The sequence below is a fragment of the Xyrauchen texanus genome, chromosome 46 (assembly GCF_025860055.1).
Source record: "Xyrauchen texanus isolate HMW12.3.18 chromosome 46, RBS_HiC_50CHRs, whole genome shotgun sequence".
In the NCBI taxonomy this organism is placed as follows: Eukaryota; Metazoa; Chordata; class Actinopteri; order Cypriniformes; family Catostomidae; genus Xyrauchen; species Xyrauchen texanus.
The window spans coordinates 15,206,009-15,219,582 of record NC_068321.1 but is presented as its reverse complement, the minus strand read 5'-3'; the positions used below and the strand labels follow the sequence as shown (position 1 = coordinate 15,219,582).

General features: G+C 37.3%; 1 protein-coding gene across 1 annotated transcript; it reads left to right on the top strand.

Annotated features, from left to right (window-relative positions):
* Nucleotides 1–3,569: 3,569 nt before the first annotated feature.
* On the top strand, nucleotides 3,570–12,724 carry hapln3 (hyaluronan and proteoglycan link protein 3). The gene is made up of 5 exons (XM_052119640.1): nucleotides 3,570–3,703; nucleotides 4,145–4,310; nucleotides 7,808–8,179; nucleotides 8,543–8,845; nucleotides 11,558–12,724. The coding sequence occupies exons 2-5, from the start codon at nucleotides 4,190–4,192 to the stop codon at nucleotides 11,842–11,844; spliced, it is 1,083 nt and encodes a 360-aa protein (XP_051975600.1). The 5' UTR covers nucleotides 3,570–3,703; nucleotides 4,145–4,189; the 3' UTR covers nucleotides 11,845–12,724.
* The last annotated feature ends 850 nt before the right edge of the window (nucleotides 12,725–13,574 follow it).

Sequence of the window (13,574 nt, the reverse complement as noted above, 5' to 3'; positions counted from 1 at the left end):
GCTATAAAATCAATTGGCCTAAGTCAGAAGTAATGCCTTTATCTAATAACTGCCATGGTATAACAGGGGAGCGGTGGCCATTTAAATGGGTCTCATCAGGTATGGTTTATTTGTGAATTAAACTTGTACCATGATTGGAGAAAATAATGCAGATTAACTTTCAACCAGTTATTCCGGGTATCCAAAATGTGTTACAGAATTGGAGTAAACTTACAATGTCTATTCTGAGTCAAATTAACTAGTCAAAATGATAATTGTACCATAAATTATTTATTATATAAATAATGCTTACCCTTATGTTACAATTATCACTTTTGAAAGAATACAGTGTGTGGAATCCTTCATCTGGCAGGGGAAGAGACCCCTTTTTAATCGTACCAAATTGTACTAAGCTAAAGGCTCAGGTGAGCTTTCTCTTCCAAGAATTGACTGGTATCATTGGTCCTTCTCGCCCTTGAAGCTGGCTAAAAACAATATGGCACTCAACGAAGCTCCCACTTGGGTGCATACTGAAAAAGCCTACATTAGAGATGCTAATGCACCTAATTTAAACAGGATTTAAATTGCCATGGGAAAGAGACCTGGGGGTGGGGGTGATCAAGGAAGAAATGTGGAAGCAGGTGGTATCCAAATGGCATAATTCTGTTCGTGAAATCCAATCCCAATTGATTAATTTTATACGATTTTTAACATATGCTACTGGACAATAAGAAGATTGGCTAGACTTAAAGTAAGAGATAATATAGGGTGACCATACGTCCTCATTTTCCCAGACATGTCCTCTTTTTCGGACCTTAAAAAAGTCATTATGATGTGCATTTGGTCTAATAGATAATATAGGGTGGTGGCGTAGTGGCTAAAGCACAGGGCTGTTAATCAGAAGGTCGCAGGTTCTAACCCCACGGCCACTACCATGGTGCCCTTGATCAAGGCACTTAACTCCAGGTTGTTCCGGGGGGACTGTCCCTGTAATAATTGCACTGTAAGTCGCTTTGGATAAAAGTGTCTGCCAAATGCATAAATGTAAATGTAATACTTCATTGTGTGCGAATATTTGCATTACTTTAACCCGTCTTTGTAAGTCCCGCTTCTCGCACACCAATTGGTCGATTATAAGAGGCTTGCAGCAACTATTGGCCAAATTCCTGCCTGTCAATTTCTCTGCGAACGCACGAAGTGCTGCTGTGTTCAACATCAAACAGTTGCTTGACCGTAGCAGCAAATAACAGCAGAGTGGAAACAATGCCCAAATGAAATTGCAAATTTACAGAAGATTTGCACAAAAAATTCCCATGTTTTCGTCCAGGTCAAGATCCATGGGAAGCAGAATGTATGACATGTAAAGCTGGCACTTAAGTGTCAGTTGCTAATAAAGGTGCAAGTGATTTAGAAGCACACATTAGCTCTGTGACATATAAAGGGTCAGCAAAAAGGGAAAGTTCATCAGGTAAAATTGTTATCACATTGCTTCATTTTCCATGGCTATTCAAAATAATAGTAATAGTAAATGACGGTACACTCATGGCATCAAATATTTTATTTTAGTAAATATTTCAGATATTCAAAAGAATGTTGGAAATGTTTATTTATATATATTTATGTTATGCTAATAGAGTGTCTTTTTCACTGTATTGAAGCATTCATAGTAACACTGTTTTGAACCCTATTATTCCACCAATCCCCCAGCGAAAAAAAAAGAAAGCTGTCCTCTTTTTGGAAACCCAGAATATGGTCATCCTAGATAATGCACTATGCTGGCGGTGTAACAAGGATACAGGTGACATCCTATATACAATGTGACAAGGTGGAGGAATTATGGGAGAAAATTATACAGTTTGTTAATAAGACACTTAGTCTGTCATTACACAAGAACCCCCGCTTTGTGTATGTTGGGTATTATACCGGAGGATATGCATATACCCCAGTAACAGATGCTTTGGTGCCATTTAGCTGGTTTCTGGATGTAGAGTCATTTTGAGATATTGGAAGACAGACACACCTTCCTCAAAAGATGAATGGATTGAACTCATGTTGAATATTGCTAGTTATGAACGGGTGATCCTGTATATGTTACAGCAAGGGGTAAAATCTAAAACATGCCACTGTAAAAACTTAATTGTTGACTGATGTTGCTCATGTTCAAAAAAACTAAATAAAAACAAAAATAAAAAGGAAAAGCTTGAATAATTTAAATGTCCTTTTTTAAAGATTCCAACATAAATATTGTTTTAAGGAATATTCTGGGTTCAATACAAGTTAAACTCAATCGACAGCAGTTGTGGCATAATGTTGATTACCATAAATTTCAACTTGCAAAAATGGCACTTACAATTGAAGTGAATAGGGCCAATTTGAAGAATTTTAAAGGAAAAAATGTGAAGCATTTATTAATTCTTCAGTTTAAATGTATGTCATATTTGAGCTGTAATGTTGTTTTAATCATTGTTTTTGTGGCAGACTACTGTTCTAGATGGATGGACTTCAAGTTGTTAGTCACGGATGTTACATCATCATCATGGCAACAAAGTTGTAAAACTGGATATAACGTCACACAGAAAAGGTTAGCAAGTGATTTTAGCACTCTAAACTCATGTTAACATGCTTATTTTTTAAGTCTTGTGGCTATACTTTGAAACGATGAACATTTTAAAGGGATAGTTCATCCAGAAATTATCTCATTATTTACTCTCATGCAATCCCAGATGTGTCTGACTTTATTTCTGCTGCTGAACAAAAACAAATATTTTTAGATGAATATTTCTGCTCTGTTAGTCCTCACAATGCAAGTGAATGGTGGCCAGATCTTTGAATGTCCAAAAAGCACATAAAGGCAGTATAAAAGTAATCTTAACAACTCCAGTGTTTAAATCCATATCTTCAGAAGTGATATGATGGTGTGGGCGAGAAACAGAATAATATTTAAGTATTTTTTTTATACATATAAATCTCCACTTTCACATTCTTCTTTTGTTTTTGGTGATTCAGATTCATTGTACATAACCACGAAAGAAATATTTGGGATAATCAATATTATGCCACAAATACCGTTGATATATTGAACCCGGAATATTCCTTTAACGTTAAGCTTATGGCATTTTATGTTATAGGCTTATTTAACTTGAAGATAAACTTCTATAACTCTACGTGCATTGGGAATTAAAAAAACAAATAGGTATGCGACAATATGTTATTAGGCTACCAACTGTGTTATTAGGCCGAACAACCTTTGAGACCATTAAGAATAGCTTTTTTATGTGACAAACCCAGTCAGTTGAGACATGGTTGGAGTATAAGCGACACAAGCTGGCACAAAGAAAACAAGCTCCAGTTTCAGTTTTGGGAAATTTTCGCGCACTTTGTTGTAAAATTATACCGTGTTGATGGACGGGAGCCCTCGCCTGCTTTGTAACGACCCCACAATTATTATTGTTCGCGAGCCGGAGAACTTCAAAAGAGATGTCTGGGTGACGTCACCTCACAATGCCACAATAGAGAGAGAGAGAGAGAGAGAGAGAGAGAGAGAGAGAGAGAGAGAGAGAGAGAGAGAGAGAGAGAGAGAGAGAGAGAGAGAGAGAGAGAGAGAGAGAGAGAGAGAGAGAGAGAGAGAGAGAGAGAGAGAGAGAGAGAGATATTATACTTCACATCGGACGATGAACAGAGTAGTTGTAGCAAAAGGAGCCTGAAAACTGAGTATTTTGCTGTGGTAAGTTCTACTAAATAATCTTTTATTTTTTTAACGGAATATTCATGTTAGATTCTTTGGATGCCTTGAGCTAAAATTGACTCATGAACGTAGCTATATATATATATATATATATATATATATATATATATATATATATATATATATATATATATTTTTTTTACAATATCTCTTCGTTTGACCTCTGTCGTAGTAGACTAAATACTTTTGTCGCTGTATTTGAATGTTTATCACACAATGTGCTCCTTTGTTCTTGCTTTTTTTGCCAATCGTCTCTGCTATATTGAGTTGTAAGCAGTGTCCAATATTGTCAAAGCGCGAGCTATGAAAAATTATAATTAAGAAAGCAGGCATTAAAGGTGCTAAACTGTTAATATATGGTCAGTTAGACAATCTTTCATCGCTGATTCTTCCACATATTGGGTTGTCTTCTAATTCAAGGAGTCTGTTGGAAAGCTGTGGGAAACGTTCAAGAAGACCGTGAAAATGTGGATTTTATGCCACCTGCTGGTATTTCTTACACACCTTTTCCTCGGGAGCTTTGCAGAACGGTTCTCCAATGGATATTATTATCAAGACATAGTAAATGGAAATGACAATGGGGAGAGTATGTTTATTTATTATGGATTGCTCTGAACTATTTTAAAGGTGCTGTAAGCGATTTTTGTATGGAATGGTATGTAGAAAATGTTCCTTCTGCCTGAAAGCTATCACTGAAACAAGTGTCCTGAGATATCTAACCGGCCTCTGTGACAGCACTAGACTGTAAACAAACAAAAATGTGACCGCAGACACATTCTATGATCAGCCAATTAGAAAACGTTGATGTGCTTCTGTCTGTCAATCATTTTGCACCTTCATAATAGTTGGAGCAGTTTGTTCAGGTTTAATGTCATATTCAGATTCGCAATCCTATTCAACTGTGTGAAGACTATAGGGCTGAAACTAATTCTTATTTTTATAATCGACTAATCTAATGATTATTAGAACGATAATTTGACTATTCGTGCGATTTTTGCAAAGATTAATCATTAGGCCTTAACCGATTATTAGCCTAAGCTTGTGCCCCGACTTAAAAGGTTGTATTAAACGTGCTTACTAACAGTAAAGAGGATAAAATTATCTTATAAAAATACCTCTAAATGGCATTCACTGAATTAAAGGGGGAAAACTACTTACATTTTTATTGTTTAATTAAAAATGTAACCGCAGAAAAATCCTATTGTTATCAAGTGTTTTTGTCTCGTTTACCATTTAACATTATCTAAAAATCCTTAAAACAAGATACATTTACTTGAGAATCAACATATAAGATATTTAGGCTTTGAGAGAATGTATCTTAAAAATAAGTGTATTTTGATGTTTATTTTTTCAATGGTTTACTTCTGCCAGTGCAGAAAAGAAAAATATACTCATATTCAACATAAATGCTATAAAAGCAAGTCTAAATATCTTATATGTTGCTTCTCAGGTAAATGTATCTTGTTTTAAGGATTTTTCGATATTTTAAAATATGTCAATATTAATAGGCCTATTAATTAAACATTGTATTCAAAATTCTCCGATAACAATTTTTTCTTCTGCAGTATAGCTGCTAAAGTAAATGTACATAAGGAGTTTTAGATATCTATATTGGAAAACAAACCAATATAATGTTTGCATTGTAATGGGCTAAGACTATCCCTCTCAACTTTTTGTTCACTTGATTTCGATCCACCTTCAACTTACAAAAAACAAACTCTTCTTTATAGAGCTGCGTATCGCCGATTTACTTCAACATAAGATACACACCATGACACTCATATTATATAATTCACTATGTCACGAGCAATCACTATAAACTAAATCTAGCTGCAGCAGCGTGCGCCAGTGAACTTCTCCGCGCGAGACAGTGTATCAGCCGGGAGAAGTTTGAAACTCTCTCGCGCTATTTTTCACGCGACACATATAAGCAGCTCTGACCGCACAGAAAAATGCCAGTTTCGGAGTTTGTGCTTATTTATACAGCCCACTTCCTTATTATTTGAACTTTAATAAAGGATGCATTAAATAGAGTATATAACGGCGCAGTGTTTCCTTTTTAGACGCTCTGACAGGCAAGTTTTGCTCAAGCGGAACATTAGGTATACTGCTCCGCTTTATTTCACGACGACGCTGTTTCTGTATTTACGTATTTTCATTTTTTGTAATATAATACTGTGCAAGCTACATAATCTTAATCTGTTTGGAAAGTTTGGAGTGTGTCTGGACTGTGAGCTGCTCTTTCTTCCTCTCCTCAATCAAGTACGAGCTGAAGTGCTGCTCTCCCGCGTCATCATCAGTGTTTCAAAAGATCTCATGTTGTGTTAAATTAAATCAGACGACTATTCGACAATTACATTTTTTGTCGACAATTTTTTTTGTCGAAGATGTCAACTAATCATTTCAGCCCTAGTCTCAAAGGTATCTTTGTAGGGCAGGGTTTTGAAAAGAGGCGTGTCTAATTCAGTCTTGTGGAAGTTCCAGAACAGCTAAAATCGCTTGCAGCACCTTGAATGGGTGTCCTCATTAATAAAAAATAATAAAAAAAACGTTTGCACCATTGCTAAATTTGATCATGGTTTATCATGGGCTCTGCCAAAATACTGCAGTTAGGGGCCGTTTACTGCAAGAGGTTTTAAATGTTAAAATGTTAACAAGAGTTTTAACAAGATTTAAGAGTTTTAAAAGGTTCTGCAAAATAGACCAATCCTATTTATAAAAATGTTTTTGCTTGTGCAGTATGTGGTGGCAGAATCTTAAAATACTGTTATATTTGAAAGATTAGACGATTAAATGGAAGTACGACACAACACCATCATAAATACACAAATATTATCTATATAATTTATATAATGATATGAGTTAATAAGATATCTGTAATAATGTTCGCTTTATATGTTTGCTGCAAAGCCGTGAGTGTAAATAATCTCCTCAGTCCAGTCAGCTCTGTTGATGGCTTGAAGCCACAGCCCTCTACTACAACCCAGAGATCATTTTTCAACAGAATCTGACAAAAGTTTACTGTTTGCGGACGGTTTCTGCAAACGCTTTCATGTGTGGTGTAAGTGGTGATGTTGCCAAAGGATTGGTCTATTCGCTACTTATAGCTTTTTTTGTGTGTGCAAAGGAAATGCTTGTTTATACCAAATCCGTGACAATCTTGTGAGACAAACTTCCAATGGAAGGTCTATTCACACCAAGACATTTTTTGAAGAGCATACAATCTATGTTTTTTATGCAAATGAGTTTAGTAAAGAGCATTCTTTTTTGAACATGTATTTTGCTACGAATGTATTCCAAACGTACATCCAAAGACAACTTCTCTCTTTATAATGTCTGGATTAATGCCTGGATAATAGAACACAAGGTGCAGTGATATAAATACACGTGGGGTAATTATAAAATATGATACATAATATCAGTAGTAGTGATTCTAAATGAAAACGCCCCCAAAGTTCATCCCCCAAAATCCGCCGCCTTGTACCTGGGTGACTGCCCATGCCTAAATCTGCCACTGCCTGTTATTCTTTTGATGTACATTAATCCATGTGTATTTATAACACTGTACCTTGTGTTAAATTATCCAGACATTATAAAAAGAGAAGTTGGCATTGGTAGTCCATTTGGAAAATACTCGTAGCAAAATACATGTGCAAATAACTATCCAACTGTGATTTTTACTCATCTCACTCGCACAATAAACACAGATTATATAGGTATACTCCTCAAAATGCATCAACACAATGCAAAGAACGTAATGAAACAGTTATGCCAAATTAGGTAAATACATGCTTTAACAGCACTCAAAATATTAATCTCTATCATCTGAAGGTGCAAGCAGGAGACTGGTATAAATGTTTATAAAACAGCAGCAGCCACCTGTACAGGGGTGAAATCATTCGTTGGAAGTTTGTCTCGCCAAATCATCACGGATTTGGTGTGAACAGACCTTATGACGTGTTCAATGTGAACGGCCCCTTATTGTTATAACGGCTAACCTGATATGAGCCACACTATAATGTAAATGAATAAATATTGTTTGCCAGTAGTTAAGTGTGTAACGACTTTTTATTTTTTATTTAGTGTATTACCACAGGATCCGTCTTCATGTTGAATCTCCTCAAACTCTGGTGTCAGCGGTTCAGGGGAGTAATGTCACACTACCCTGTTATTACCGCTATGAGCCCAAGCTCAGTGCACCCCGCAGAGCGCGGGTAAAGTGGTTTTGGATGCCCATAAACGGTGAAGGACAGGAGCGTGACGTCATGGTGGCCATTGGTCTTCGTCACCGGAGTTACGGCGATTTCAGAGGACGGGTGCGCCTCCGCCGAGGAGCTCCAGGGGACGCATCACTGGTCATCAACCCAATACAATCTGATGATACCGGTCGCTATCGGTGTGAAATTATTGATGGTTTAGAGGACGAGAGCGTTACTGTGCAACTTAAGTTTCGAGGTGCATCATAGATGGACTCTTATCTGCAAATTAATGTATGACGTTTTGTATTTGAATTATGGTGTCATGGGTTGCCAAGTGCTTAACAACGAAAATAATGATTTAATAATTATAAAGTAATTATTTCAGAATTAATTATTCATAACAGACCACGCTACAGAAATTATTTAAAGAATAAATTTTAGAAGTTTTTTTTTTGTTTTATATATATAATTATCACCTCATACGTTGAAATAAGCTCAAACCACTACCCTAAAATGTAACCTGATATTTTTAATCTTTAAAAAAATTTTTTTACAAATATTTTTGTGATTACAGTACAGTTTTTTGAGTAGTAGTACATTGTGCTCCTCTCATCCACAGGTATGGTGTTCCCCTATTATTCCCATAGGGGGCGCTATATCATGAACTTCCACGAGGCTTACGAGGCATGTGAGAAGCAGGATGCACACCTGGCAACCTTTGAGCAGCTCTTCGCTGCCTGGGAGGAAGGGCTTGACTGGTGTAACGCTGGGTGGCTCGCTGATGGGACAGCACAATACCCTGTCTCAGTGCCACGTGAGGCTTGTGGAGGTACTGATCTGGCCCCTGGTGTACGGAGCTACGGTGTTCGAGACAAAAGTCTGGACCGATTTGATGCCTTCTGCTTCACTTCCTCCATTAGAGGTAAAACCACATGAAAGACTTCAGTTTGTTGGTTTTTACTTGCTGGTTTTTACATGCATGTGTAACTTTAGCCAGCTGGTAGGTAGCTGTGCAGTATGTAAACCTCACTTCCCTGGCCTTAAGAGGTGCACTAGAGACTGATGCAAGAGGCTGTAGCATTTAGCCTCCTCGTTAGTGCGCCCACCTCCCGCCGGAGACACCGGTTCGAATCCCGCTCAAAGAGCAGGTTGAGCAGGACCGGTTACATTGGTGCCATGACCTGGATGGGAGTGAGGTTTAGCGGGGTGAGTGTTACAGTAGCCAGCTGGTAGGTAGCTGTGCAGTGTGTAAATCTCACTCCCCTGGCCTCAAGAGGCACACTAGCGACTGATGCTAAATGCTATAGCCTTTAGCCTCCTCGTTAGTGCGCCCACCTCCTATACCGGAGACGCCAGTTCAAGTCCTGTTTGGAGCGGTTGAGTAAGACTGGTTTCACATGTATGCAAAGTATACATTTATTTTTATTTACTGTAGAAATACAATTTGTATGTTTATGCTGGCAAGTGCTATTTTTTATTTATTTTTTTTTCATATACTGTATACTATTTCCAGCATTGAATCATTTAAACAGTACAACTTTGTCTAATCTTAGCATACTCTGGTGGGTTTCCATTGAAGTCATGCTTTCAACATGTGTTTTACATTTGTGAAGCAGGCAAAGATTAATTAATGCTACTCAGTTCAGGATACATGTGGCTGCAATTGTTCATTTGGAAAATTTTCTTATTTTTCCTTATTTACTGTTTCGAAACTTTTGACTGTAAGTTGAAGTTGACAAGTTGAGTGAACCTGCCAACGAGGATCTGTTAGAAAATGGACTTCTTTCCCGATTTAATCAGTCATGCATATTTTGCCTAGCTTAACCTTCATATGTTAGTCATGTTTTGTTTTTGCTGTCAGTCTTTGGTCAATTTCTTGCAATCTTTGTAAGATGAGCTCATATTTTCTTAAATTCATCAAATGTGATGTGACTATTTACCTTAGGGATCTAAGCCACCATTATGAATTTATGTTGTACAATTCTCCAATTAAAGTGATAATTCACCCCAAAATGAAAATGCTCTCATCATTTACTCACCCTCATTCCATCCCAGATGTTATGCCTTTCTACTGCAGAACACAAACAAAGATTTTTAGAAAAATGTTTCAGCTCTGTAGCTCCATACAGTGCAAGTGAATGGTGACCAAACTTTGAAGCTCCAAAAAGCACAAAAGCAGCATAAATGTATTCCATAAAACTCTAGTTGTTTAATCCATGGCTGTGTCTCATTTTGAATGCTGGTGTTAAGTAGGACACGTCCTTTGTATGTAACGGTATACAGAGCATCCTCAACTTCGCATTAGGTTCGTTTAAATGAGGCGACCTTCAAAGGACAAACAGAAACCGAATGTATCATGGTTGCTATGACAGCACGCATCACTCTCAACCTGCAGTGAGAAGGGAATCTCTGAGGTAAACTTAAGGAGAGCAAGAATACACCTCTTGCATACTCCGAATTCCTGTGGAAGAAGGTCCATTCGAAGGCTGCATTCGGAGTGTCCTACTCTTTTTTTTTTTTTTTTTCTTAAACGAGACAGCCTCTAAGATGTATGGTGCCGACAAATACAACCTCCAGAGCACACAGCTTTGTAAACGAGACATGTCTTCTGAAGCGATCCAATCAGTTAGAATAGACCAAAATATAACTCCTTTTTCACTGTACATCTTTTCATTGCATTCTCTAGGTATGATCATGATTTCAAGCTCTATTACACATCCTAGTGCTTGATGCTTGCACAGAATGATAGATGGCGCTTATCAAGCTTGAAATCATTTTCGCCAAGGAGATGGCTGATGTCAAGTTTTATTGGGGAAAAAGGAGTAACATTTTGGGATGTTCTCACCCAAAACCAACTTCAGAAGACATGGATTAAACCACTAGAGTCTTATGGATTATTTTATGCTGCTTTTATGTGCTTATTAGAGCTTACATTTTTTGGTCACCATTCACTTGCGTTGTGAAGACCACGTCATACACGTCTCACATCTGGGATTGCATGCGGGTGAGTAAATGATGAGATCGTTTTTGGGTGAACTATTTCTTTAAGTTACATCACATAAGGGGCCGTTCACACCGAATGCATCCTTGCAATAAAAAAGCTAGATAGCCACGAATAACCATGAGTAGAGCAGAACGCAGGTATCTCGAGACACGTTTTTGTTTTTAACAGTTTAAGTTTTTAACTTAAAACAGTATCTAAAAAAATGTAGCACTCCTGTGCAAGAGGCTTAATAACCAGCAAGACCTTATGGAGCAGTCAAAGATGTCAATTTAGTGCATGTTTACACAGGAAAACAATTGAAAAACATCTTGAACGGCCCCTAATACTGCTTTTGTACAGCAGCTCTATAAACAATAAGTACATTTCTGGTAGCTTACATTTTAGACACAATAATGGCAGTTATTTTGTCTGTTTTTCCTCTGATAATAAAAATAGTTTCAAGCAAAGTCAAAGTAGGATCAACCGTTAACCTCACAAACAAATACAAGCAGAATGATACAAACAGTGAAGTGCTGTTACTAAATATCAGTACTCTTAGAATACTGCTTGTCCAATCAGATTAGAGGACCAGAACAAACTGTAGTATAATGATCATTAAATGTCTTCTTTTTTTTTTTTTTTTTTTACAAGGTGAGGTCTACTTATTGCAGGATTCCATCAAACTGAATTTCACAGAAGCAGTGGAGGCGTGTAAGAATGATGGAGGTCATATTGCTAAAGTTGGCCAGTTATATGCAGCCTGGAGGTTTGTCGGATTGGACCAGTGTGATGCTGGTTGGTTAGCTGATGGGAGTGTACGTTACCCAATCATCAATCCCAGGATAAACTGCGGTCCATCAGAACCAGGAGTCCGCAGCTTTGGCTTCCCTCCTAAGCATTTAAAACACAGCGTGTACTGCTACAAAGTCCGCTGGTAAAATTACACCAATTCATTTTGAAGCTGAAGTGTGTAATTTTTTTTATGAATTACTTAATATGCAGAAACAACTATAAGTAAGCCATTAGCATGTTTATAAACTGAAAAGTGCAAACACTGGCTCTGTAGTTCAATCAAAACATTGCTTTGTTTATTTGAGCATCCCAACCAGCCCGACACATCAATAGTGGCTCAACCAGTGGCGTGAGTTTGGGACAAGAATATCTGTTTGTCCGACTGATGGAAAAACATTATTTTGGCAATTCTATTTGATGATGCTAGTCACCAATACACACTTCAGCTTTAAATGTGCAAGCACTTCTTACAGTTCTGTGAAAAACAGTGGATAATTTTGATATTCTTTTTATACACTACTGATATTCAAATGTTCAGAATATTTTTATTTTATTTTATTGTGAATTAACAAGTAATTTGCAATGTCCTGGAACTCACAAGAGATGTTCTTCTGTGCCAAGAATTCCTTCTGCTCATTTGGGTATTTACACTTTAAAATGTAAAATATGAAGGTTGAGAGTGAACGATGGATCAAGCAAATTGTATTTGTGCTGCCATTTTAATACTGCATTTATAGGTCGTATTTTTTTCTTTTTTTTTTTTTTATCCATAATAAAGGGTTTAGGGCTGAATTGGGTGGTTGGGCATTCCTCAAATACTTAAGTGATCTTCTCTTCCATGACAGGATGATTCAATTACAGTATGTAGCATTCTAATGAAAATAATCAGTTGTTAATGCTATCTGCTGGTATCAAATTTATATGCATGAATGCTTTCTATTTTGCTTTAAAAGTCATCATCCAAAAAATTACATATTTCCTGTCAATAAATTTTTCTTTTCCAATAACTATTCTGTATGGGTTTCTCAAGCTATTTTTAAATGATCAGACCACCCATTAAATCAGACAGACAGTGCCTGTTTGTGTTTTGAAACACAAGCTTTGTCCCTCCTGTATGACATGCAGGAAGTTAAATTTAACAGCAGGGGGCTCCCTAATCCGCTGGCGACGGGTCAGAGAGGTGAACTGGGACACTGCCCAAGAGCTCCTACTCATCCTTCAGTTTAACTGGAACTCCAAGTTTAACTCCAATCAGTAACTGAGTTTCTGATTAGCATTGGACCAGATATGGGAGGGGGTAGGCTAATACCCTCTTTCTCCAACCCTTTATACAGGACAAACAGAAATGTTTATAATTGCATGGTCCCCCTTGGTGTCGAAGTTGTGCCCTATTTACACCTATGCTTCCCAATCATTGAAGGAAGGCGGGGGAGGAGAAGCAAATGAAAAGCCAGCAGTGTTCCTCAGCCTGGCTTTTTCACTGAGCTAGCTGCACATAAAGATGCACAGTGTTTCAAGAGGCAACGCAACAGAGGTGTATTCATCATCATTCAGATTTTCCTTTCTCCCATGAGAAAATGGTATGAATCAGGGACTTTATGGTCACCATATTTATTGCTGAGGTGTAAGATGTTGAGAAATTCTGTGGATGTCCTACTTTGCCCCTTTTCTCAAAAAATGCCTACATGCCTTCTACTTTGCTTGCAGTATATCTATCTATACACACAAAATATTTAGAGAATCAGAATCAGAAAAAGCTTTATTGCCAAGTACGTTTTTTACGCATACAAGGAATTTGTTGTGGTGTTGTAGGTCTCTAAATATATGAACAAGAATACAAATAAAGCAATATAAATATAAATCTAAATATGTCCAC